General features: G+C 43.1%; 2 protein-coding genes across 7 annotated transcripts in view; one reads left to right on the forward strand and one right to left on the reverse strand.

Annotated features, from left to right (window-relative positions):
* Nucleotides 1-20,168, reverse strand: part of IFT140 (intraflagellar transport 140) — a 100,366-nt gene extending 80,198 nt beyond the window's left edge. For 2 of the 4 annotated variants that reach the window (XM_042798951.1, XM_042798949.1), the window contains exons 1-5: nucleotides 14,965-16,171; nucleotides 10,063-10,238; nucleotides 8,581-8,802; nucleotides 4,749-4,870; nucleotides 3,933-4,075 (exon numbers count right to left, since the gene is read on the reverse strand). In XM_042798951.1, the coding sequence (XP_042654885.1) occupies nucleotides 3,933-4,075; nucleotides 4,749-4,870; nucleotides 8,581-8,802; nucleotides 10,063-10,209 (634 nt within the window). In that variant the 5' untranslated portion in view covers nucleotides 10,210-10,238; nucleotides 14,965-16,171. Of the gene's footprint in view, nucleotides 1-3,932; nucleotides 4,076-4,748; nucleotides 4,871-8,580; nucleotides 8,803-10,062; nucleotides 10,239-14,964; nucleotides 16,172-20,003 lie in introns of those variants that run through there. The other 2 variants (XM_042798950.1, XM_042798952.1) reach the window with 2 other exon arrangements.
* A 463-nt stretch (nucleotides 20,169-20,631) lies between these two features.
* Nucleotides 20,632-27,843, forward strand: part of CRAMP1 (cramped chromatin regulator homolog 1) — a 50,479-nt gene continuing 43,267 nt past the window's right edge. For 2 of the 3 annotated variants that reach the window (XM_042798612.1, XM_042798613.1), the window contains exons 1-2: nucleotides 22,783-22,874; nucleotides 23,357-23,706. In XM_042798612.1, the coding sequence (XP_042654546.1) occupies nucleotides 22,831-22,874; nucleotides 23,357-23,706 (394 nt within the window). In that variant the 5' untranslated portion in view covers nucleotides 22,783-22,830. Of the gene's footprint in view, nucleotides 21,040-22,782; nucleotides 22,875-23,356; nucleotides 23,707-27,843 lie in introns of those variants that run through there. The other variant, XM_032985894.2, reaches the window with a different exon arrangement.

Here is a 27,843-nt window from a genome sequence, read left to right on the forward strand (position 1 = left end):
AAGTGTTGAAAAGTTAAAATAACCGTAATTCTTTTGTCTTCTAGTTTGTCTCAGGTCAGTGATTATGATAGTTGCCCAGAGGAATAAACCAAAACTTACTTACCTTTTCCCCATCTAGGAAATCCAGAGGGGAATCATTTAAATGATTTTAAACTATGAATACTCTTTCTGCATATGTGTATATGAATGATGGCTTCTGAAATCTTCAGTATTGACAGTAATTTATGAAGGAAGAACAGCGGCTAACAACTGGTACGATTCACAGCAGTCTAGCTTATAGAAAACTATGGATATGAAGTTCTTCGTTATGGTTTAGAAACATTCCACCACACACACTAAAAACAGCTTTTCTACATTATTTCACAAGCAAATGGGATAGTGTCTTTCTGAGAATAGACAACATAGTGTGTGACTTGGCAGCTACAGCCCCTATCAACATTTTAAAAGCCATTACCATTTTGTCAAATTGTAATACTGTATAAGTCATGCATAGGTCTACCCAGTGAAAAACCCCAGAATTAGTATTACAGCTTATAATGGTATTACAGAAATCACCCAAACAAATGAAGTAACAGAAATCGGACAGATGTCATGCCACACACACATACACAGTTTCCTAGCAAATCATATTATATAAATGTGTCATTTCAAACCAGTGCAAATCCAAAAACCCTATGACATGAAAAAATATTTTCCTCCAAAAGCTGAAGCAGGAACCACAAATGTATAAGAACAAACATTAAGGATCCATGCTAAAATATTGTATCCAAAAGGCAATACGATGTAATTAAAAAGAATGTTTTAATTTCCAAAACTCTTGCAAATACTTAATCATCTGTTACATTCCAACCATATAAAAAAAAATTCAAACTCTTCTCCCACCTCCTCCCACACAGTATAAATTTCTCCCTGAAACAAAACACTGAACAGATAACTTCATTCATCTCTCTTGTTAAATCACAGACTGGTTCGGGTGGGAAGGGACCTTAAAGAACATCTAGTTCCAACCCCCCTGCCCCAGGCAGGGCCCCCTTCCCCCAGCCCAGGGGGCTCCCAGCCCCGTCCAACCTGGCCTTGAACCCTTCCAGGGAGGGGGCAGCCACAGCTGCTCTGGGCATCCTGGGCCAGCGCCTCACCCCCCAAACAGGGAAGGATTTCTGCCTTAGATCTAATCTAACTCTGCCCTCTGTCAGTTTAAAACTGTCACCCCTCACCCTACCCCCACCCCCTGATCCAGAGTCCCTCCCCACCTCTCCTGTCCCCCCTTTAAGCCCTGGGAGGCCGCTCGAAGGGCTCCCCGGAGCCTTCTCTTCTCCAGGCTGAACCCCCCCAACTCTCTCAGCCCGGCCTCCCAGGGGAGCTGCTCCAGCCCCCCCAGCATCTCCGTGGCCTCCTCTGGCCCCGCTCGAGCAGCTCCGGGTCCTTCTGCTGTTGGGGGCCCCTGAGCTGGCCCCAGCACTGCAGGGGGGGGCTCCCCAGAGCGGAGCAGAGGGGGAGAATCCCCTCCCTGGCCCTGCTGCCCCCCCTGCTCTGGCTGCAGCCCAGGGCACGGGTGGGTTCTGGGCTGTGAGCGCATGGTGCTGGGGTCACGGGCAGATTTTCACCCACCAGTAACCCCCAACTCCCTCTCCTTGGGGCTGCTCTCCATCCACTTATCACCCAGTCTGTAGTGATCCTGGGGATTGTTGGGATAGTTCTCCAATGTAGCATTTTTTATCACAGATATCTGTTTATTGTAGCAATACATTGCAGTAACTGATCATCTATCGAATCTCAGTTTAATGGGATCTTTTACAAGAAGTGGACAATCCCTTGATTTTATTTGACATCTGAAATTGTTTCATAAGTTAAATTAAACTTCTGTACTTGGATATTACCATGCAAAGTATCAGGTATCACACAGATAACACTACCCACTATTTTGAAGCTACTTAGGTGGTTAGGAAGAGGCTTATAGCTTTCTGAGTAAATTTAAGAAAGTTTTCACACTGTATCACACAAGAGACTGATCTCAAAAGTTAAAAAATCTAAGGTAGTTAGAAGTAGAGCAAGTAACTCTGACATTCAGGAGACAAAAAGCAGCAGAAAGTGTATGTTTCTTAGGAAATGCAAAGAGGACCAGAAGAGAATTATTACTCATGACCTAAAATGTTTGCAGTGAAGACAAAGAAGGGTGCAGTCAGTAAAAACTTCAGGATTACTTCAGCTATTCAGGTTATGTCCCAATACCTCTGCCAGTCATTTGAAATGCTCAGTAGCGAAGATGATTCCTTGTGCTCATGAAAAGTGTTGCAAAATAACCTCCAAAAATTATCAGTTCAAGTATCCACTCTCCAGATAAGCATCTCATGTAACATATTACCTGAATTGCAACTATTGTTTTGCTACAACGATCAGTGTCTTGGAGGCATCAAAAAATATCTAGATTAATAGATCCTTGAAACTTGGGAGGTTTCTTTGTTTTGTTTTGGGCTTTCATGAGGAGCTTAACTGTTTATTTAGTTTTGCTTTAAAAAATGCCCTATTGTCTTTAGTCAAATTTCTTTTGAGATATTTAAAAGCATGCAATAAGAATGTTTTGGGGTTTTTAATTCGGTTTTATTAAAAAGTTTGGACTCAGAGTCCATACTTTAGAGGAAATTTACAGGTTACATTTAAACACTATCAAAACATTAACTGATTCTGAAGTTATGAAAGATCACTTACTAGATTAAGAACTGGGTTCCAAATACATATGCCCAAATCAACCTAGGCAATGAGTCTGCTCAAAAGAAACGGTCAGTGTCGTTTGACTGAAATTTGGAAAATTTGAACAAGGAGGTCCAAGAAACATGGTGTGGACACCCACTTGCAGGATACGGAGCCTGTCCCTAGATGGAGCTGTGTACCACCACAACAGTTTCTTTGAAAGTGAGGGTCTAACGGGCACAGCTACTCAAAGATTCTCTCCCTTGTACGTTTAAGTGCCCTATATCCCTTTTTCATTTAAATGGTTCATATCTTGTAAAAAGGCTCGTAACTCACAAATCAAGTGAAGATGCAGCAAAGCAAACATACAGCTGGCAAATGCGACTCCTGCAATCATACAGAAGGCTATACTGGTATAAATGATGGGTCTCATTCTGTATAATGTAAACACTGAATCAAACTGTAATTGAGCTGAAGAACTAGCATAACTTAAATGTTTTTTGAAGTAGTTAACGCTTGAATCGAGAGGATTACGGACTTGAATCACCTACCAGAAACATACTCATTACAATACCTGTTACACACATTCTGGCTCCAGTCCAAAGAGTCAGCAGGTTAGAGAGATAGGAGGTATGAGAACAACCAGGGTAGGAAGAAAATGAGCTCAGAGCAAACTAGTACCCAGAACAGTAAAAGGGAGAGGAAAAGACAAATGGCAGGGAAGGAGTGATATTAGGAAGAAAACTAACAAAAGAGATACTCAGACTTTTTTGCTTCCTTAGACTGAAGCATGAGAAAAAAGTGAAAAAGTAAATTAACAATTTTAAAAGGTATGTTCTAGCAACATTTGCCTATTTCTAGAAAGAAAACCCACAGCACATGCATTATTTTGAAGCCTTGCACAAAATGCTGACCATTTCTAATCTGATTTACACTCAGGTGTTAGAGATCGCTTTCCTTACACTCACTTCTTTGTGAACCTGATGAATCCAATACCTACGGTGTCCTTTCAGAGAGGACTTGACCTGAAGATACTAAGATTTTAATAATTTTATTTATTTCTTCTTACAAAACATTCTTCAACTCCTATGAATACTCTATCCTCTTGGACACATGAATATGATGGATATATGGATATACTCTAAATGTTGGATATATGAAAACAAGACTATTATGCACTGAGCTATTTTGAAGCATTAAGGAAACACATTTGCAGCAGACTGGAAAAGTGGTTTTGCTCTTACCATCTATCAAAGTGATAAAGAAGGAGAGTCCTTCCTGGAGTCCCAATTTCAGAGGTGCTCCCGTTCCAGCTTTTTTCCAGTTAAACATATCCAAGGCCTTCTCATCACCACTCACAGCTGCTTTTGCCAGCTGTACAAAGTCCCTGCAAACAGATACTTAATTTCTAGTTCCTTACAGAACAGAGTACTTTCCATCTCAAAGAATGGATTAGTAGTTAATAAAACACACGGTAAAGAGAAAATAAAGGTGTTTCATACACTGATTGGAAAAAGGACAAAATCGAAAAGATATAAAGCAAAATTTTAATACTAGTTTTCATTTGCATTGTTTCACCTATTTCATAAGCATCATTATTTTTATAGAGATGTTAAAAGAGAAGTGGCTCAGACAAGGAAAATTCTTTTTTTTTTTTTTACTAGAGCTGTTTCCTATTTCTTCCTTGGAGAGGAAATAAATAATGTCTAAGAACTTACTTTTTATTTAATTATTCTTGCCAATAACTTCATGGATAATTGTGTTTTCAGTGTGCTTTCTGCTTTTCACAATCAGCAACATCGCTAATTAGAAAAACTAAAGGAAGAAGAGTCAACAGCAACAGACAGAAAGATATGGACAAAAGGAAGATCTGTTGCTGCATACAGGACACAAATAGCCAGCTACTAGAGTGGGAGAAGAACCTGGAAATAAAGGACAGCTAGGAGAAGAATTTTTTTTAATATCTGTTTAAAAAAAGGTTTGTCTGTGAGTAGGGTTTCCTTTCTGTGGAACAAGAGAAAGACTGCTCTGCCTGTGCTCTGACAGGGCACAATACTTACTCTCCAGGAGGAGGTGGTCGAAAGACACAGTGAGACAGACATTTTCCATACTCTTGCTTCAGCAGGGCAGGTCCCTGCACTCTGCCTCGTTGGTCCATTCTCCATAGAACCAAGACACCGTACTAGGAAGAGTCAACAGTTAATTCATTACACTTTGCACACAGATGAGAATCCAGATTCCAGGTACTCAGTGGACATAAAATTAAACATTTTATTGACAGAACAACACTTTTCCTTTCATTTAGTTGACACATACACTTACTCCCACTTAAAACTAAGCTATAAGGAGCATAAATTATCTTTAACCTTATATTATCTGCTTATTTAAAATCAAGTTATCTAAAAAATCTTGTTGGTCATATCCTTTCTTAGTAAAATGACACTGCCAGAGCAATTAATTAAACAGCCTTGGTTTTCCTCTGCAAGTAGCATATGCAAATATTTGTTCAGGTAACACCCTTCCCATTTTTTCTTGCAAGTAGTCTGAGCGCTAAAACAAAAGATATTGAGATAAAGGGTAGTAAAGCATAAGATATGCATCCCTGAGTAAGTGCATATAGATGAGCATAGGTATATGATTAGACAGATGTGAAGCCATGGGATACAGATAACTCAAGGAAAGGATTTCAAAATTTCTGGAGCTTTCCTCTTCTATTAGAGTAGACATGCAAGTACAAGAAGAATTCATTTTTAGGAACAGAACTTAGTAACTAGAAGAATCATAGACACTAAATAAAGGAAGTTTGGCTAGCTAATTAACTCAAAAGCAGTCAATATAAGTTGGCCCTCAGAGCCTGGCACAGGTGCTGAAGTTAACACACATTTTGCAGTGAGAGCTCAGAATGAGCACCAAAACCCTGGTGACTGGAAAGAATTGATAAGGCAAAGAAGCAAAAAGACAGTTCAGCATGACATACACATTAACCATCCCAGCAAACTGACTTATGCTACAGCCTCACAGATGGAATTTTAAGATTATTATTTACTGTTGTTATTATGTTAGTGTTTAGTGAACCAAATTGCATTTGGAGGCCCTCTGCGTGTTACATGAAAAAAAACAGCAATAATTTGCAATACAAAGTTCAATCTAATTTTATTTCATTAAGATAAATAATAAAGTGGTATTATAATTTGCTCTATTTTTCTGTATTGTTTTCAGTGGAGTACAGTCTTTCTAGAAGTGAAAGACAAGTAGCAGTGGTACATTCTAAACACTTACTCTTCACAATCCTAACTAGAAGCCACATGAGATGCAGCTGAGGCCTTCAAAGGTACCATTTCCTTCTTTTTTTCCTAAGAATCAAATTTCTAATTTCTTTTCAGCAGTAAGATAATATTTATACCACCCAAAACTGTTTATTAAGTGCAGTGCTGTCTCTCATAGCTTAAAGAGTGTGACACAGCTGTGCATCTCCTGTTCCAACAGCCAACCACGGTTCGTACAATGTTTGCTGGTTACCTCTGGAAATCACAGGATCTTATGATCTGAAAGTTCATGTCCTGTTGGCTCCTCCCCTCACTTTTCTCTCAGCTTTAAATGTCACCAAATTCCAGGGATCCCAACGAAGAACACCTGCACCATTTATAAGCTGGAGGAAAAGCCTGCAGCTTTATAAAGCTGCTGACCTTCCTTCCATCCCATTCTAGATACGCCATCCTGTATCCAGATAACCTGGTTGCAAACTCAATTCTGAGTTTGGAACACATGAGACTGGAAATGAAAAAGCTCACTAACTGTTCTAAGTGTGACTGGTTACAGAAAGGATGCAGAACTGGTCTGTTTTCAAATGGCATTTGAAAAGGACAAAGGACATTGACCTTATAATCTCTAAGATTTACTCTTAAGGTAACCTGTATCTTCCCAATCATTCTTAACAACCCATAGCTTTAGCTTCTTGTTATAAAGCCTATTTGCCTCATAAATACACTTTAATTATAGAAAGCACCTAGATCCTTAGTAGTCTTTTGTGTGACTGAAACCTGGAAGTCATCCATGTTATTTTTTACTTAAAATACTTATTAAGAGCTTCTGATTTCCACAGAATCCTATTCTAACTTTAAGAAGTTATTTTCAAATAATTTTCTCGCAACTCAGGATTTATGACAACCGAATGTTTTCAGCTGAGCATTCTCAGTTAGGACACCCCACTGAAGATCAAACAGAAACCAAATCAGGGCCCAAATATTTATCTTCTTTCTAGGGGTGTTCCTCTATTATGAATAGAGTATGATCCTGACAGCATTCACCTAATGGAAGCTTCCTGAATATAAATCTTAATGGGAAACATTTTAAAAAATAAACCTAAAAGCTATTGGAAAAGATGTGGGAAACAGAGCATCCCTATGCTGAACACTGAACCACGGTACAATGACACTGAATGTGCAACACAAAGGCCCACCCAGTGCAGCATGGGGCAGAGACACCATCCTGGAGCTAGCCACGGGATGCTGAACCATCTGCAGGCTCAGCCTCACAAGCCTGGGCTCTGAGCAAAGCCAGTTAGCTCGAGCTGGCCACCACACTCACAGCTGCAGGTTTGTGAGGACCCACGTTTCCTCGGCTAGGGACACCATGGAGCTCTGCTGTTCCATCTATTGTGGTTGGTCTTTCCAACTACAGCAATTGAAACTACATGAAACTGAAGAGCATTCATGTCAACACGTGCATAGGCTTTGTTTTGTCATGTTAAGGTATTTCCTTGAAACCACTGCTTATTCTACTTTGATTAATACCCTCATCAGAAGAACAGTTAGGATGAGACTATAAAATTGTTAAATTTTACTATAAGGATGGCTATATCTACTTTAAGATGACTTCATTACTGTGTTTTGACACCAAATCAATAAATTTGAAAAAAGTTTGTTCATAAATGTAGGTTTAATGTAAGCTGTGGCTATGTTAACATATTATCTCCATATAAACAAGGCCTCAGTTACACGGTACGTCACCTTCGTCTGGGCAGCACTATCTCTTTTCTCACAAAGAAGAGGATGAATTAATTTTTTACTCAATTTTTCATTTCTGTCAAATGCAGCAACAGAATTTTACAAACAATGATTTAAAATTGTATTTTCCTCTGAGTCACATAGGTAAGAATTCTCAAAGAGCAGAAATTAAATTCTTGGACAAGCTCAAGTTTATATCAGGGAAAATACAGAAAAACCCACCTTTTTTTTTTCATTTGCTTACTCAAGAACTGGCAAAACCAGAATCTTCTATGAATACTTAATCCTGAATACTAAATATTCAATAGCTAGTTTCTCATTTCACTATATAAAAGGGCAACCAGCTCATCAGGAAATAAAGACTATCACATTTCAAGTATTTCCGCAACATATTTTCTGCACAATAAATCTGACTCATTTTTAGACTATTAATAAGAACAGCAGAGATTAGCATTAGTTTTCTCTATTTAAGTAAGCATAGCTATGCACTCACTATGGATGAATATGTTGTAGCCAGAATTCAGCTGTAGTCTGCTACAAAATTCATGCATAGACAGGAGCAAATAATTCAAATTGTCTATGCCTCAATTATCCCATCCATTAAATAGCCTTAAACTCTAATCTACTGTTCAGCACATACTGATCTTAGATACACTTCTACTTAAAGATAAATTGATAAAACAGCAAGGAGCACTGTAGAAAAAGTTAAAACAACTGAGATTTGATTTTACTCCCTAACAGTTGTAATTTGTACCTAAAGTGAGGAAATTTATCCCCCCTGCAACTATCTCTTCACCTAACAACCCATTCCATAATCACTTCCCATCAGAGGGCTTGCAACACTGTGTGCTACATCAAACACTCATCTGGTATTTCAACTACTCACTCTATCACCAGACACGAGGTGGGTACCATTTGTACTCCAGTTTAGGACTGTAATTTTGGCATTATGATTTGGTGGTACAGTGTGGTGCTCCTTGTCTTGTTTGTTAAGCATCACAACTTCTCCCGTCTCCCAGCCTGCTGCAAGAATTGGTCTGGAAGGATGCCAGGAAAGTGATGTGACCTGAAAGCTTCTCTCAACATGCGCATCGGACACATGTTCTCCCTGCAAATGGAAATTAAAATACAAGTTCAGTACAAGGATGCAGCTAAACCTTCAGATTCAATTCCCAGTCAACAAGACATTTATTCTGTGATAAAAGACTGGCATGTAATAGAGCTTCCTGCAAGACATACGAAAATTCTCTTTGCAGCTATTTCACATGCATAAAAACGTGCTACAACATGCAGTATGTTCACTTGAAAATTGCTAATGAAAACACAGCAGTGTTAAGCGACTGCCTCACCACTCCGCTCTTCCAGGCTGTTCTTCCCTCACAGCATACATGAGCAGCTCTCACTGAATATCAAGCTTTTACTTGTGCATGAAGGATAAGAAGGCTTCGAGCATATTTCAAGGTAAAAAAAAAACAAGTTTGGAAAAAGACTAAAGCACCTGACTGAGGACACAGAATAACCTAACACTTAAACAGCTCTTAAAGGTAGACCCCCCTTTGTGCATGGTTTGCAAAAATATTTCAGGGAAATCATTTCACTTCTCTATGTATTTATTTTTCCATTTATAAAATTTGGATGACAATTTTTCATAACACACTTCAAAAAGCATACATTTTATAAGTTATTTATAATAACAGATTTGAACACTTCCAGTATGTCTGCTGCTAGATAGTCTGTAGTACCATTTCCCTAAGCAGCACACCTTTTTCCTGAAAATTATTCAAACCAAAGTCCTACATAAGCCTCCTGTGTAAAGTTGAGAGTATGCAAAGGAAATACCTGTCTACAAGCAGTGACCATACTAGGAAACAACCCACCCAAACAGAACAAGATGAGTTTAGCAAATCAGTTAGTCTCAAGGTGGAGGAATGATTTGTTTTAATTTACATTTCTTTGTACATTTTATTCACCCACCATCTAAAAAACAACAACAAAACAAACAAACCAAAACAAAACAACAACAAAAAAAAGCAGCATGTGTACATTTTACTTACAAGCCAGAAATTCTCATACTATGAGAAGTAAAAAGTAAATCGGTAACCATCACAAAAAAGACTTTAAGGCTGTAAAAATTAAATTTCAATAGAAAGATCAGTTTAATTTATGAAGACCTTTTTATAAAATATACTTAATTAGTAGCTTGTGATTCTGACATGACCTAGATAGCATGGGACATGGATAGTAATTAAAATCCAGAGAGAGAGATTCAAGGAACGTAAGTAAGGCTTCAAGCATATAGAGAAAAAAAGTGAAGTTTCAAACCAGCAAAATGATATCAAGCCCAACTGCAAAGTTGCTGATTATTCACCTGTTCCAGGTAGATATCCACACAGCCCCCAGATGCTGTGCTGATGGAAGCAACTGCCAGGAGTGGATGAAGTGGGTGCCATGCTATATGAGAAGGGGAGGCAACTGAATCGGGAGCTTCTGTTCGATGATCCACATACACAGCCATATCAACAGAAGCTGTTACTGACTGCAAACCTGTGCAAGGAAAATAAACATTTCTATCAGGTATGCTTAAGTATATAATATGTATACATGCCGTATTATATATATTATATGCTATATATACAATTAAAAAATTACTTTAAAAATTGGGGGAAAAGTAAAGCTACAGCATCCTCTTGTTAGTACACACAACACAGACATGAAAAAGGTCATAGTGGTATTTTTAAAAAAGACAGAGGAATACTGAGCCTTGTAGTCGGTAGATTCATGGTACACATAAGCTAGTATGAATCTCTCACCAGTGGCTTGTGCTGGCTTATTTCAGAGGCCTCTGAAATAACTTTGAACACCAGAAAGCTACCTCCAGTACTTCTTATCCAAAGATGTCACAGAGCGATTATATGTTGTAAGTCTCATATCTGGACTTTCAAAGTTTTAAGAGTTGTCACCACTTTGGAGCGTGTACTGTTGAAATTATGCAAGATTAGTTTAACTTACAGTGTTATCTACATTTGAACTGTTATCTACATTTGAATGAAAATACTCAATAACTGTTGATGTTCCAAGGAAAAGAACCTGAAAGCAGTGCTCTATTCAGGTGTCGAAAATGAAGGAAGTCACTAATAATCTTTAATATCTTATATAGAGAGATGGTCTTTGGGATTTGTGTTGTGTGATCTTATTGGCTTGGTTTCAAAAGAAAAACAGCTGGAGAAAAACACCTTGCATTATTAGCAAATAATGCCAAGACCTGGTGAAAACTAAACAAAAACAACAACAACAAAAGAACAACAACAACAAAAAAAACTGTGACAGGTTCAAAAGACTCCCTTGACATTTCAGGAGAAGAGGCTTTTTCTTCTGCACAGCTAAACCGTGAGTTAAGAACCTGCAGGTACACATGTGCATCAGTTAGATTTGCCTAAGTCACCAATTGGACACCGATGCAGGATGTAAACCCCTGTTTTAAAGTCTCTTTACTTCAAATATTCTGTCAGTGCTTAAAATAAATATTTTGCTTTAAGAATGCTGTCTTTCCTCCCAGGGGGAAAAAAAAAAAAAAAAAAAAAAAAGAAAAGAAAAATTAAAACAGATTCAGCACCTTTGATTAGATGGGTTAGAAAGGTCGGTAAGCTTTTTAAATAAGTTGGTAGTTCAGTATCTTGCCTCTGATATTAGAAGGAACAACATGAACTACAAAACATGAAAACAGAACCAAGAATAGTCAGCCTAATAACACGCAATTTGATCTTTCAACAAGATCCATTCACCTTTATCTTCACACTCATTTTTAATTGAAAATGAAACTCATAGTTTCATTGCCACACACACACCAAAAAAACCCAACAAACCATTCAAATAAAAATTAATGTGGTTTTCATCTTTATTTCATGTTTTTAACAATTTTCTTATCTCTCTAATCCTGCTCCAAAATACTGTACCCATACTACTACTTCCGTTCTTATTTCTTCTGTTTCATTTTACTCTAACAGGGGAAGAATTTAGTCCATATTTGAATATAAGCTTTATATGGGCTCAAACTTTGAACTAATTGAGAAATTCACTTCAGATTCAAGTAAAAATTTGAGATCCCTAAGTGAAAAAAAAAACATATTTGTTATGAAATAATGGTTTTCTCACACAAAACCACACAGCTGTAATGCCTTTTCTAGAGCCACCTTTTCCTGCTGTTAAGTGTTCCTTGTATCTGTAGTCTTAAATATTACTTACTATTATTATTTAGTTATCTCAGTCCACTTCAGAGAGGGAAGAAAATAAGTCTGTCAAGCTTACAAATCGCATCTCTTCATCAACTCACTAATGGGTACATCAAGCCACATTGTCTGCTTTGCTACAGGTGACTGTCAGCTTGTTCCCATTAGGATAGCTATAGCTAATTATCCCTTTCAGCATTAATAGCAAGAACACTTTTTTAATCAGCACTGTATATATTTGAAAAGGCAGACTAGCACTTACTAAAACAAGATTTGGTGATATTGCCATGTAAATTATGGACAATCACTAATATAAAATATTTTTCACTATCTCAATAACTATACAAAATTGTGCAGGAGACTGGGATGTGTACAAATAAATAAATTGCTTATATAAGTGGATTACTCAGTAGTATAAAAACCACTAAACCAATATTCATTTGCTTGTTGGAATCTTGGGAATTCATTATTCTTGTTTATTGTTGCTTCAAGTTCATGTATTTACACTCTATAGTTTTGACAGATGCTTCTTCAAAAAAGCCTTCAAAGAAAAAAATTATAATCAAGTAGCACTACCTCTACAAATTATTCTGGCACTGCATGATCTATTTTTTCAAGGTATAAAAGACAAGAATTTCTGAAAAGGTTAACCACTTTGAAGCTTGGAATAGACCATGACCAAGTCCAGATATCTGATCTCAGTAATCAGAGGAGATACACCCAATGGACACTTTTGAAACAACCTACAAGCACTTCAAAAAAAAAAAAAAACAAAAAAAAAAAAAAAAAACAAAAAAAAACAAAAGAGTTCATAGAATCACAGAATGGTTTGGGTTGGAAGGGACCTTTAAAGATCATCTAGTCCAAACCCCCCTGTGTGGGCAAGGACATCTTTCACTATATCAATTTAATCTAAGCCCCATCCAACCTGACCCTGAAAACGTCCCATGATGGGGCATCCACAATTTCTCTGGGCAACCTGTTCCAGTGTCTCACCTCCCTCACCATAAAACCTTTCTTCCTTATGTCCAAACTATACCTACCCTCTTACAGTTTAAAACCATTAGCCCTTGTCTTATCTGTATGGGCCTTGATAAGAAGTCACCCTTCACCCCTCTTATAAGCCCTCTTTAAGTGCTGAAAGGTCACAGTAAGGGCTCCCCGGAGCCTTCTCTTCTCCAGGCTGAACCCCCCCAACTCTCTCAGCCCGGCCTCCCAGGGGAGCTGCTCCAGCCCCCCCAGCATCTTCGTGGCCTCCTCTGGCCCCGCTCGAGCAGCTCCGGGTCCTTCTGCTGTTGGGGGCCCCCGAGCTGGCCCCAGCACTGCAGGGGGGTCTCCCCAGAGCGGAGCAGAGGGGGAGAATCCCCTCCCTGGCCCTGCTGCCCCCCCTGCTCTGGCTGCAGCCCAGGGCACGGGTGGGTTCTGGGCTGCGAGCCCACGGGGCTGCCTCACGTCCAGCTTTTCACCCACCAGTACCCTCAACTCCTTCTCCACAGGGCTGCTCTCCATCCCTTCATCCCCCAGCCTGTACTAACACTGGGGATTACCCCAATGCATGTGCAGGACCTTGCACTTGGCCTTGTTGAATTTTATGACGTTCACACAGGCAAACATGAGACCTGACACTGATGTTTGCCCATAGAGAAAAGTGAAGAGAGGTTCAAGGTCATTCTCTGCCCCTGTTCTTATCTGGCCAGACACAAGCCAGATCTAGTTCAGAAATCACACACTCATACGAACGTGGCCCTGTGCTTGGGATATCAGGTCCTTTGGGGAAATCAAGCCTGATTTCAGGGTTTATCAGCTCACAGGTCATGCACCACCAATACAGAGACCAATGTAGATTGATAACTGGCCATTGTCTCAGAGTGTGGGCAAAGGACTGTGTTTGTCTGCACCCACCAACACAGACATCCATAAGATTTCACAAGACGTCAGTAATTTTAAGAGCAGGGGAATATTATCCCTTGATATTGGGTGATTTCCCTTCACACAAATTTCTAAATTCATTACTTACAAGTTGACAGAGTATTAAAATAAATTACAAACCAAATAGCCTTTATTTGTTTGGTTTAAATTTTCTGAGATTTGCATAGGTAACCTCAAGATTCCTATTGCTACAAATGACAGTAGTGAACCAGAATACAGGTACATATTTCAAAAGACAATCATGTATGTTCAGGGGAAAAAAAAAAAAAAAAAAAAAAAGTAATTACGCTATTCTGTCTTTGGTGATGATTCTTTAAAACTTACTTTTATGCCCTGTATGTCTGTTGTCAGCAAATTTAGCATCTAAGTGAGGCTGATTACAATTAGTTTTGCTATTCGTGTAGAACTGCTACCAGTTTACCAGAAAACCCATCAGCAACTGTATTCATAAAATCAGTTTTCTGTATATGCTGCCGTGATGTTTCCCTGACAAGACTTGACAGCTACCTATGCAGAAACATATTTTTTTCTTATAATCCCTACCTAGAAGAAATGCTAGCTTTTTAAATTTGAAAATGTTTAAAATAGGTAGCCCTAGATAAAAATTAGAATACAAAATTGAGTTATGCCACAAGAATATGGCTAATGACTAAATACTGTTTCCTCTAATTAGTAAAACAGGAAGAATAAATAGTAAAAATCTGATTAAATTCTGAACCCGCACCAGGGGGGATGGAGAGAACATGCACAGGGATGAGCCCAGCCTACTTCGCGAGCAGTTCTTCTGTCCGTGGGCCAAAACCTGCGTGGGTCACTTCGGCCGAGCTGCGATCGTCACTCGCCAGCACAAAACAACAACTCGCCCCGCGAACCCGCCACAGCCCCCCCACGCGGGGTCCCGCCCGCCGCGTTCGCGCTCCGTGGGCAGACCCGGCCGCTCCCGCCGCCCGCCCCGGAGCCGCAGGCTGGCCGCGACCGATCGCGCTCCCGCAGGCCGGGCCCGGGCCGACTGGGAGGAAGCCGGCCGAGCCGCTGAGCGTTCCCGCCGCCTCCGCGCGGGTCGACGGCAGCGGGCCGGCCCTGGCCCCCGCACCCCCCCCCCCCCCCGCTCTTACCGGCCGGCGGCCCCGGAGCGCGGGCCCGGCACGGAAGGCCGCACTCGCTCCCAGATGCTTTGCGTTACCCCTGACAACCAGGAGAGCCCGCAGCACGGAAACTCCCGACCTGGCGCCGAAGAGCACGGAAACAGCCGAAGCGGTCCGCTGGCACACCGGAGAGAGACGGAAGTGCCGAGCGCGGCGGGACTCGGGCGCGCTCGGCCGTCGCGCCCCGCCGTTCCCCGCCGGCGGGTCGGGGCCGGCCCAGAGCTGTAACCGCTCCGGGCCTCGCCCCCCGGACGGCGCCTGGAAGCGGCAGTCGGAGAGGCTGGAAGCGCTTCTTTCCCCTCACGGCGCCGGGGGACCGGCATCCCACCCCTCACGCACGTTACCGAAGGAGATCTGCCCCTGCGCCGGGCCGTCCCACCGTCCTGCCTCTGGGCCCGAAAACCAGCCAGCACCCCCAGGCACAGAACCACTTGGACACCCGCTCTCGGGGCTCCGGCTGGTGAGACCTCTGATCATAACGGAATCGGCAGCTGTCTTCAGGATTTTGTGAATTAACCCATGAGGAACTCTCCAACACTGATGATGGACTGTGTGGTTTCCCAGCTTCCTGGGAATCATGATTTGATCATAAACTCTTCAGGTCCCTGACCACGTATTAAATACAGAGTCTGATCCAACTGAAACTTAGTGAAATATAAATGCATATCGTAACTGTATGTGATTATACAGCCCAGAGCTCATTAGCCCTTTCAGCTTTTGTGGGAAAAGGGATTTGGTAACTTCTTATGGCAGCGGCCAAGTTTCTCTCATAACACCTTAGTGGAGACAGCCCCACCAAGCCCTCCTGCCGCTGCCCTCCTCCCCCCAGCACCCTGGGTGCAGCGGGCACAGCCCAGGTCAGGGACACCGCAGCTCCATGTCCAGTCCTCACCAGCTCCAGGCCTGCGTTCAGCCTCAGCCGCCACGTTTAGCCAATGCACTCAAATGAGACGATTCAAGACCCAGACCTGACACCTATACGTACTAGGTTTGTGTGGTGTTTTTGGTAGCAGGGGAGGGGGCTGCAGCAGTGGTCCCTGTGACCACCAGCTCCAAGTCGGACCCACCTCTGGCCAAGGCCAGGACAATTAGTGACAGTGGCTGCGCCACTGAGATAATGTACTTAAGAAAGGGAACCCGGGAGGGGGTTGGGACTGGCTCGGAGGAATGATGAGGAGGACACCTATGCAAACACCCAGGACAGTGGAAGGAAGGAGGAAGGGGGGTGTGTGCTGGAGCAGAGACCCCTGTATCCCGTGGGGAGAGGGCAGGGCCGTCCCCCCCTGCCACCCATGGAGGTCAGCGGTGGAGTAGAGGCCAACTAGAAGTGTGGAAAAAGCCACACCAGGACAAGTGGCTGCGCTTAAAGTAGGCCGGGACTCTGAGGGGAGAAGCAGCCCCCGCTGTTGTGGTTCGGCGCTGGGAGGACTGCAACACACGGGGGTGAGCCAGGACAGAGCAGCTCGGGAACAGCTGTGGCCCGTGAGGAGGCCTCACGCCAGAGAAGGTTCCTGGAGGCCTGTCTGCAGTGAGAGGGGAGCCCCGGGGAGCAGGGGAGGGCTGGGCAGTGTTCCCCCCACCTCCCGAGAAGGAAGGAGCGGTGAGCTGGCTGTAACCCCCATCCCCTGCCCCTGCGCTGCTAGGGGAAGAGGGAGAGAAAGTGGGAGCAAAGCTGGGGAGGTGGGTTTTTTTTTGGATGTGGTGGCACTTCTCACTGTCCTCCTACCTTGTCTGTTAAGTTTGTTAGCATTTGAATTAAAGTGATGTTTTTTCTTCCCCCAATAAGTCTGTCTTTTGCTGATGACCATAATGCATGAGACACCCCTCCCTATCCTTATCTGGGTTCCTAAGCCTTTTTTTCCTTCATTTTCTCCTTCCCATTCCTGAGAAGGGGAGGGGTGAGTAAATGGCTGCATAGTGCTCAGTTGCCCTCTGGGGTCAAACCACAACATGCTGTCAACTCTACAATGATTTGTTATTCCTCTGAAGTCACAACACTTCCAATGAAACCAATGAAAAGAAGACACACCCCTAGCACAGCTGCAACCAAGAGTTTCTTCATGTGCTAACTTACCTTGACTCTGGCCATGTGTAACATGGTATATAATGTATGTGGTGGTTCACACCATTTCTCTCTTCCAAGTATACAGCAATTACCAGAACCCTTCTGACAAAAAATGGTCAGTTTTGTCAGCAAGTAGGAAAAAGTACTGGGTGGGAGGCAGACTGCATTAACATGCAGTGTCTCTTCCAGAGCTTAAAGACAGACTTTAGGTACAAAGGCAAAAAAATGTCCTTAGACCTTCTTGCTACAAGCTCAGCAACCCCCTCTAGAACAAATTGTTTTCTGAGCAGCAGAACTTAAAGTCCCATTTCCTGTATTTTTTCATATCACGCTTTAATTCTCTTCTCCCTTACAAAGCATCAGCCCTAATGAAGTCACTTATGCCATCTTTTCTTGGTGGATTCTTGGACATGTAATAACACTGTTAGCTCACTCAGGTACCATTCCCAAAGTAGCTTGGCTCTTGGCTCTGCCCAGCTGACAATTTTCAGTTTGTGCCCGTAGTATTTTTGAGATCACCAGACTTAAAGTCGAATACTGGAGCAGACAACGTGAGCAGATGCCTTGTTTTCTCAGACGGCCAGTCTAATGAGGGAACTATTGCAACTACATAGTACAATCAAGTCAGAAATACTTGGCCAGTAGGAGCCTCAAGCAACCATCTAGTCTATAATCCCCTTCTGGACTGGAATAAAAATAATCTAAAAAAATCCACTGACTGTCTCTGCTCAAGTGACCATTTTTACAGCTTTCGTAATTGCCTAGTTCAATGTTACACACAATTTTTGCCTCCAACACTCAACAGAGAAGCCCTGCTGTGAAGGATTTATATCCTAAATAGACAAATGAACAGAGCATCCCAGGATCTTCCCTCCTGGGTACTGCACTCATAAAAGATGCCTAACAGCTCTGCGTCCCTAAAAGTCCCAGGACTGGCAGAGAATAGGCTTCAGTGTAGTTGCACATAGTGCATTTCATCCCTTCCTTTAAGGGATTAACCTCAGAAGTCGAGAAAAAAAAAACAAACTTGCATGACTTCCTATTTAGTAAACTATTAAGGATTAACACCAGAAGTCTGACCTTTGGTTTAAATACTTTTACCTGAATGGGAAAGAACTGCTTTAGTAACACAAATATAGTCCATTATCATTTGCCAGATTAAACAATTTAAGAGCCTTTAAAGAACAAATGAGTTATGAATGAAATGTAGTAATTTCTAAGTAACCTAAAAGAAAAATACAGGGCAACATCCACTATATTGGTGTCTTTTACATCTAAGATCTTTGGAAAAGTATTTTTATGTTATAATTAGTGTAACAATCATGTACATTAGATGCAAAATTAAAACCACCTCAACACGAAACAGAAGTATTAACTTCCCTGTTCTGCTGGACAGTTTTGCACTGGATGGTCCACTTCTATTAAACATGCAATTTGTTATTAATACTGTAAAACACACAGGATGTGCAACAAATTCAAGTTAATGTTCCTGCCTAGTCAAAAAAAACATGATAAAAAAACAATGAAAGTTTATTTGCATTTTGTATCTGTGCAGATCTGCCAAAGCATGCTCATGGACCCTCCCTACTATTAAAAAAAGAACAAAAGGAAGTTCAAGTGTCTTTTGACATCTCAACCTAAACCTACCCCCCCCCCCCCCCCGCCTCTCAGCTCTTGTCTAACTCCTTTTTATTCAGTCTTTCTTTCACAAACATTTACACACATGAGCAATTTCACACCTTAACAGTCTACTTGAGGCAATGGGGCTATTCAAGCATATAAAGTTATTTACATACAGAGAGAATGGAAACCTTAGAATCTGAGCTCTTTGGGGCACTGAACATACCTTCATGTCTCTTTGCAAAGCACCATGGAAATATATGGCACAGTAGATTCAGAATTCATTATTTCCTGTCAGTATTGTTACATTGGTGGTGGTCAAACCAAGCAGCAAAACCAGGACATATGATCTTGTGCTACAATATAACAAAACTGCAAAATTATAGCTCTACAAAAAAAACAGAGCTAATTAAGATGTAGATTTAAATGCAAAGCTCTACAGTGGAAACGAGACCATTAAGCAATTTGGCTCTTTTTTTTTTTGTTGTTTACAAATCTCATTTACAGCAATACACTTGTTTACTCACATATATGCTTTACAGCATATTTATAGGAGATGACAGAGCCCAAAGCATGTTCAAGTTTAGTTCAACATCATGATTACTTGCAACACCCTCCATAGGAACCCAATCTTCCAGAATTTAGACACCATCATGAAGTTTAAATTGTTAAGATATTGATTTCTAAATTACAGTTTATGACGGTGTTCCTCAGAAGACTAAGGCATCCTTTCTTGATATGACAGTCACAAAGTTTCAAAAGATGACATAACATTCTTTCCACAAAGAGTTTATTAACAAAAAAAAAAAAACAAAAACAAAACAAAAAACCCCCAAAGCAACAGTCTCCTACACTACCAGTTGCAATATTTTTTGAAATCATTCTTCTTAGCAGTTAACATGAAATCACCACATAAAAGTAGAAGAGAGAGCAGTCAGTGGAAAACAGGCTAAAACATTAGGTTACTAAGTGAAATTCAACTCCCTTTAATTCAGCACATCACAGAATAGAACTTCTTAATCCTGAAGACAGTTTATTTAAAGAAAAAGCCTGACTTAAGAGTACCTATGCAAGTGCAAAATCTGCAAGAAGACTAAAAGTCGTGAAGACATTAGGCTTTCCCAGGTTTCACAATTACAGTTTTTTGTATGCTATTTGTAACCTCTGTGAACAATGAACAGCTTAACACCCTTAATTATTAAGAAGCACGCTGTCAAGCGAGCTACTGGCTCACGGTGTGCCCCAGCGTCACTCCGGGCCTGAGGGAGGACCCAGCTCGGAGGATCCCAGCAGTGCGGCCACCACCGCACCGGGCGGCACTCACCCGCGCTCCCAGGAGCTGCCCTTCTCCTTAGAAACTGCTGAAAACAACACGACGTTAGCAGGTTCTGCAGCCGACGCCAAGGAGCCGCCCAGCCCCGGCTGCGAGGGGATGCTCAGTATCAAACCCGCAGCACAGCTAAGTTCCTTCCTTCCCTCCCTCTCCCCCCTCCCCGGCCCCGGCAGCCGCCATATCCCGGCCCGGGATCGGCCCCAGGGCCGCCGCCCCTCCCGCCCAGCGAAGCGCGGACACCGGGCGCAAACGCAGGGAAGAACAACAGCAGCAGGGGCGCCCGGCAAGCTATAAAGAGAACGTCGCATGCAAATCACCAGCCTCCTGACCAATAGAATCCCGGATGACGCTAAGGGGGGCGGGACCCAGCGAGGGGGCCCTCGATTGGTTTTTTCGCGCCGGCCAATCAGAAGCCAGCTTCCCGGATTCGCCTCGCCCGCTGACGGACACGAGCTGCCGCCTCTTCCTTTGCTCTACGCTTTCGTCACCCGCCCCGCGCCGCGCTCTCTTTGGCTCGCTGCGGGGACCCGGCCCCGCCCCCCGCCTCTCTCCCACTTGCCGCGAGCCAATGGGGTGTCTCGTCTGGGCTCCCGGGGCGGGGAGCGCCGGCGCGCTCAGCCGGGCCCGCGCGCCGCGCCGCGCCGCGCCCCGCCCCCTCGGCCCGGCGCAGGGTGACGAGGAAGCGGAACCGCCGCCGCCGGGACCTGGTCGCGGCCCGCTGGTGACGGCCGGGCGCGGGGGGCCGCGCTGAGGCCCAGCGGGGAGCCGGCGGAGCGTGGCCGCCGCGTCGGAGGAGCCCGGCGAAGAGAGGTCGCCTTTGCGGCCGGGAGCGGGGCTGCCGCCGCCGGCGAAGCTGGGAGGGCCGCTGGGGTCGGCAGAAGTCGCGGGGCGCGCCGGCCTCCTCCCGAGCTGGCGGGTCTGGGGCGCAGCCTGGGGGTGCCTGGGGCTGCGGGTGCCAGAAGACCGGAGGCAGCCGCCGGCGGGAGAGCCGGAGCGCGGGGGCTGCGCGGCGGCGTTGATGCGGCAGGTGAGGCCCGGGGCGGGGGCTGCCCTGGCGGGGGGGAGCAGCGGCGCCTCAGGCCCCCGCGGGAGGCTCCGCGTCCCCGGGGGGGCGGTCCGGCACTGCCCCGCTCCCCTGCCCGCGCCCTCGGTCGAGGCGGGGTGCGGCGGCGCTGGGGGCCCGCCCGGGGAGGCGAGCGGAGCGGGGGTGGGAGGCAGAGCGAAGGGAGGACGGCTGAGTGTGAAGGTCTGGAGGACAAAAGCAGTGAGGCTGAGGAGATGTTCCCTTTGGGAGAAAAAGGAAAAGAGCGCTGCTGGAGGCTTTAGGCAGGGCACTGTGAGGAGCCAGCTGGTGGGAAGTGGGGCGGATACGGGGATTTGCTACCCTGTTCTTGTAAGTAACTGTCCCCCAGATGTGTTTCTTCACTATCCCCCTACTAATTGTTGGGGGATGCTACTGGATGCATCATTTAATTCGCAGCAATAAAACTAAACTTGAAATCAAGGAAGTTTAAGCCTTACTTAAGTTTTTGAGCACAGGCTGTCAGAGTTGGAAGGTTTCTGTCATCAGAATAACTGAAAACACTGTGATTTTTGTTGTGGGGAGAACAATTTTGTGTTTGTAATTAGGGACCTGTCAGGTGAATAGTTAACCAAGTTTTAATATGAGTTTAGATCCACAGCTCAAATCAGTTTATTGAGCATTTGCAAAGAATGCAACGTTGCCCAACATAATTCTGAGTTGGTAGACTCAGTGGTTTAGCTGAAAATCACTAAAGGGAAAGTCATCATTTTTAATAGTAGGAATACAATCCATAAGCTGTAATCACACAGATTTGTATGCCATATAATGCTGATGCATCTTGTTTATTTTAAACCACATTATTCTGGTGTCAGCCTAATCTGTAGTAATTCCATTCTTTATTTGTGATATTCAGAATTTCATTCTCTTGTTGTTTTTTATCATTTCCCTTTATTAAAGTTGGACTGTGGCTCCTTCTCTGGTGATAAGGTAGCTGCATTGCAACTGCTGCTTCTTTCTGTTTTTCTGTAAGTGGTTTCTTTCTTGGAAGTTGACTTTTTAGCTATAGTGTCAGTAATATTTTTACACTCTTTAAGGAAAAAAAAAATCTTCAAACAGTTGTTGGGTTTTAACAGGTAATAGGATTTAATGCCTTAAGCTTTTGTGTGTGTATCTGGCATTTTGTTCCAAGTATTTAAAAAAAACTTTAGAATTGAGAGGATTTATGAGGTTAGACAGAGCGAGGGGTCTCCCCAGTGGCCAGGCCAAATGTCAGATTTGGAACTAAAGTTGTTTAGCGATGCCTCCCAGAGAGCCCAGGAGTGGTCCTCCAGCAAGTGACGCTTTAAAACTTTTTTGCTTGGTCAAGAGGTCGCAGCATCACCATGAGTTATGTGGTCCCCCGCGAAGTGAGGGGCGAAAAGCTGCCGCAGGTGCCTGCGGAGTTTGTCGCCCTTCAGTTTAACAGGAGTAACCGAGGGGGTCCCGTTAATTCGAAGAAGCCCCGCCGGCAGCTGCCGGGGGAGCCAGCCCGCAGCGCTTGGCCGCGGGCAGCCAGACCGGCTCCCGGCGCGGGCCGGTCCGCAGGGGCCGGCGCTGACGGGCGCGGTGCTGCGGGCCGAGGGGGCGGCCGGGCTCGGGGCTGCCCCGCGGGGAGCAGCGGAGAGGTGCCGGGGCTTCGGCGGGGGTGGGGGCGGAGGGGGAGCTGGAAATCTCGGTAGCCTCGGCCAGTCCCAGCCCCAGAGACACACACACACACAGGGAGGAGGAGAAGCCGCCGCCGCCGCATCTAGGAATATGAATCCTCCCCCCGCGGCAGGTCGGATCACCTCGGCTCCATGGTGAGGAGAAAGAAGAGCCCCCCTGGCCCCGAGGAGCCGCGGAAGGGGTAGGATGGGGGGCGAGCAGCCGGGCCGGCCCGGCCGCGCTGCCCTGCTCCGCTCCGCCGGGCTCGGCGGCTGCCTTTCCTCTCAGCGGCTGTCGAGCGCTTCCACACGCCCGAGTTTGGCTGGGCGATTTCTCTTCCAAAGGCGCCCCGAACCCCTTCGGGAGGGTGCCGGAGGGCTGCCGGGGGAGCCCGGCTGCCTTTTGGGCCCCTTTGAGGGGGGTTCCGGCGGGGCTTTCCCCCTCCCGCCCTCGGCACAGGTTGTTGGGTCGGGACAGCAAACGAAAGGGGATTTAGTAACAAACAACGGCGGCCATGTTGAGAGGAATTTCTGCAGCTAAACTTCTCCCCTCTCAGCCCAGGGATTTCTCTCCCTCTCTGGGGGTCTCCCTGGCCTGACTTTGTGCCCCCCTCTTTTCTCTCTCTCCTCCCCAACAGGATGACAGTGAAACTGGGAGAGAGCAGCGGGGAGGAAGGGGTGAAAAAGCTGGGCAAGAGAACAGGAGGAGATGAGGAGTCCCTGGAAGAAGAAGGGGCAGGAGGAGGAGGAGAGGCAGTTCCAGGCAGCAGCAGCACAAAGAAAGAAGAGAAGATTATTAACAACAACACTAATGGCAGCCCCCCACCGAACCCCAGTTTATCACAGGCCCCGGCCTGCCTCCAGCCCTCCCACAGCCAGGACCAGCATCATTTTCTCAGATCCAGCGTCAGACCTCAGAGCAAGAGACTGAAGAAGGATTCCCAGGCATCCTCTTCAGTTGGCAGCAGCACTGCTGCAAAAGGCAAAGGTATTGTATTTTGGCATCCTTAAAACTTGCGGGCAAGGGGGGTGGCAGTGGAAGAGGGAGTCACCTGTGGGTTTGGGGGTTGTCATTCTCCTTCTGTAGATGCCATCTTTTGTCTGGTTTTGGGGAAGGTGTTTTGGGGCTTGTTTATCACAGTAGCTGAAATACTCTTTGTGTCCCAAGGCTTCAGCTTCTCTGCTGCCCACTGTTCTCTTTGCACTTGCAGAAATTGGAGGTTTGGATGTGTATGTGGAGGTGGAAAAAAAAAAGTCTCCATTATTGAAGCAAACCTTTAATTCTTTCCTGCATTTCATCTCTCTTGAGTTTTAGGAAATTCCTGTATTTTGGTTAGGAAATTAGACTCTAGCTAGCTGTGTAATCAGGTGGATGCACTCTGAATTCTGTTCTTGGGTAATAACAAAATATTCACTGGGTGCTAGTTAAAGAAGGGGAAAAAACAACCCACAAGACATTGGTGATTTCCCCCAATTATATCTATGGCTGTTTTACCCAAAGAACTGTTTTGGGAACAGCTATGAAATACACATATTGACATATTTGTTTCTAAGATTTTGTGAGTCCTGTGCTACTGTTTCAGAACAGTTTGGGCACTTCCCTGTAATTTAGGTTTTTATTAGGATTGTTTTGTATACATATGGATGTTTGTATATACATACATACACACACATGCTTTTTGACTTTAACACTGTAGATAAGAACTTGATTTTTTTTTTTTTTTCCAAAGCTGTTTCTTACTTGAGTAGCTAGAAGGCAGCAGGGATATTTGAATATCTTGGTGCTATTGAGCGTGCTCAGCAGTTACTGGATGAGACCTGGCACTGTAGTTGAGCTGTACTTAAGACTAATTTTGGATACCTTGTGCAAAAGTACTCAAGTGTTATTTTCTGTTAACTTTTGAGAAAAACAACACTCAGGGATTTCTTCAGCATTTGAAATGACAAAGTTTACTCTTACTGCTAAAATGAAATAAAACTTCATGTGTGTCTTGGAGATAACCTCACTCTTTGGTCCATTATGGTGGCATGCAGATGCTGGACATCAGGTGGACATTATGAATTATGATAGGGTTGTGTTACAATAAGAGAGCAGTGCAAATTGTAATATTTTGCTTATTGCCATATCATGAAAAAATTCTTGAACTCAGTTGCTTGGCAGTTTATATAATTGACTAAAGTATTTTTTAATACCTTCGCAAGTCCTCTTTAATCTCTTAAACTTCTTGTTTTAAGTGGAAAAACTCTGATGTGTGATGCTGGAGGATAGAACAGAAAGGCCTACATAATTTTTCTCCCAGTTGCATTAAAACAAATAAACCAAAAAAAAAACCCAAAAAACACAAAACAGATGGAATACCCAGAAGTGTTTAGCTACAGATAATTATTTCAAGGGTTGTAAGTAGTATTAAATGCAAGGAGGTGTTTCTTTAGAATACATGCTGTCCATGATTGACAGGTTGAATATATGCATTTGAAATTATTCCGTTGCTTTGAAAATGTATACGCATGTGAACAAAATACACGTATCTTTGTTCACGTGTATATTCCTGTTTGTATATTTGTACATAAACATTCTTTTCCAATTTTAAAGCAGCAGAACGATATTTAACTAGTTGTATCAACACAAAAAGCAAACTTTGTTTATTTTGCAATTCAGATTTCAAAATAACCCTCATAAAATTATATACAGAGTGGAAAATATTATTTCAGTAATCGGTCATAGATAGTGCTTGTAATCACTGTACTTGACTCTGTTGTCAGGTTTGGGGAAACTTCTTAAATCACTAGGGGTGACAGTTGGTGGCCGAAATTGGTGGTTATGCTTTCACTCTTTGAATCGTAAGACCAGTCGCAGCTCTGCCTGGCTAGTTTTGATGTGAATCCATTGAAGTTGATTTCTCTGATACTGTTGATATTATAACTGTCAGATCTTGGAGAACACAGCTATGGAGTGGAATCCTTTCTAATTTGAGTTCTTTACATTCAGGATGCATACTGAGAGGTTTTGCAGGCTTGTCTGAATTCTCCGTAATGGATTTTCTTGTGATGAGACTTTACAGGGCTTTGCATTCTGAGTGCAGTGTCTTACAGAACTAGTTTCCAACAGGGAACTAATTGAAGGGTGAAGATTACTAATAAACATTGGATTTAAACCCTTCCACTCACTTTCCTACCAACTTTCCCCTCCCCCTGTAAGTACAAAAATGATAAAAAGCTAGAATGCGTGTGCTTTGCATCAGCTCTGAAAACTGGGAGCTTTTCCATTTTGCACGTCACAGCCAAGGTGATAGCTGCAAAGGTAATTTTAACATTGGCCAGCAGGAGTGGCTAGACCAAACTTATACTTGGTCCAGTGAAACCAGAAACTTACTTTTGTCCTAGTCTTTCAGTAATACTATTACCTTACTGATACCTTAAAATTTTATTAAAGTGGTTCTGCTTTTAGAATCTCTGTTTTCTAAAATGAAAATTATTTCAAAGGCTATTCTGAAGGAGTGTATTCAATAAACCTAATTTCTTCCAAATTACAGTTACTCATCAGGCATTAGTTTGTCCTAATCATGGCTTTTAAAAGAATTCAGAAAATAATATATTTTTTTCTGGCTGTTGCAAATCCCCTTTTACTTTTGGCATTTGTGCTTTTAGGGTGCTTCATTCTAGCAGACAGATTATTGATAAAATAAACTTTACTGTAAGCTGTAGGAAGAGTTTGCCCACTCAGTACCTGCTGACTTTTCAACTTTACCTTACTGTGGTTCAGGGAAGATTGTTCATAATAATTCTCAAATTCTGCCTAGTAGCATGTATAAACATACTGCTATTTTTCAGATTACCCTGATGTAATCTTTAATTGCATCTTTGGATTCTGTCTCTTGTCTTTTGTGTACTGAGTTGTACTTTTGAGTTTAGGGCAAAAAGAACGTAGAAGGCAGCATAGTAAAATAAAGTTTGAAACAGCCAATCTGTTTCGTATTGCTGAGAGGTTTATCAAATTTCCTGCATAAATATATGAGTCTATGCTTTTTTTAAAAGAGCTATTATTATCTTATTTTCAACAGTTGGTCATCTTTATATTGTATTTTCAAGTTCATAGTCTACACCTCAACCAATGCATGCCTTTTGAAGTGTGAATGCTTGGAAGTAAGTCTTAAAGTAACTTCCATGAAAGCAGAGGAGGAACCTGAAGGAATTTGTGGGGTGGAGGCAGTTTATTATGAAAGTTCAAAAGCAGGGATGCTCACTGAGGCAGAGGAAGCAGACCAATATAAGATTACTAAAAAAGAGGGATTTCTGAGTGTTTTGACTTCTCAAATACAAATACACCACATGGTTGCTGGGCACAGGCTTTAAGGTGTGTTTTGGGGCTTTTTTCCATGAAGCAGGAGTAGTTAGAATATACATGTATATGTTGTAACCACAGTGGGAAAAGCAAATGTGGAATACATTGCCATCATGGGCTGTTTGAACTAGAGTGTTTCCATTTCCGTGTTCTTATCCATTTTCAGAATGCAGAATGAAGGCAGGAGGAAATAAATAACAAAGTCTAATGGTGATGAGCTGAAGCCTGAAGATGTCTTTCATGCCGTTGCTCTAGATTTTTTTCATAAAAAGTGTAGAATGGCCCAAAGAAGTATTTGGGTTTGTTTTGCAGTAATAAGCAGTTCTTTCTTACTGAGATCCATTAAACTCTAGGGTGGATTGTGGCAACCCAATAAATATCACCATGCCCAGTAGTGAGACAGTTTATGCAAAGGGATGATATAGCAAACTCCCTTATTCCTGGAAGAATTAAATGACATATAAGATCTCTGTAGAGGCGACACGATATTGGAGTTTTTAGATCTTCATATATGATACTCTAAACAGTAATTTGGATAGTAATTTATTTATATTTAAAACAAGGAAGACCATGATGAACTTTCCAGGACTACAGTTTGCCTTTCAGAATAGTAAGTATATATAAAGGAACAAAAGAGCAATTGAGCTACGTATCCTTTGTAGAAGTTTAATCAGTGGAGTCCTTAGCATGTCCTTGATAGAACTATTCTGTTAATTCCATCTTTGACATACAACCAATAGAAAATCTACTGAACTTGATAGTCTTATTAGAATTTAAAGTCCT

This window comes from Tyto alba, unplaced genomic scaffold (genome assembly GCF_018691265.1).
Source record: "Tyto alba isolate M040663 unplaced genomic scaffold, T.alba_DEE_v4.0 Super-Scaffold_28, whole genome shotgun sequence".
Lineage (NCBI taxonomy): Eukaryota > Metazoa > Chordata > Aves > Strigiformes > Tytonidae > Tyto > Tyto alba.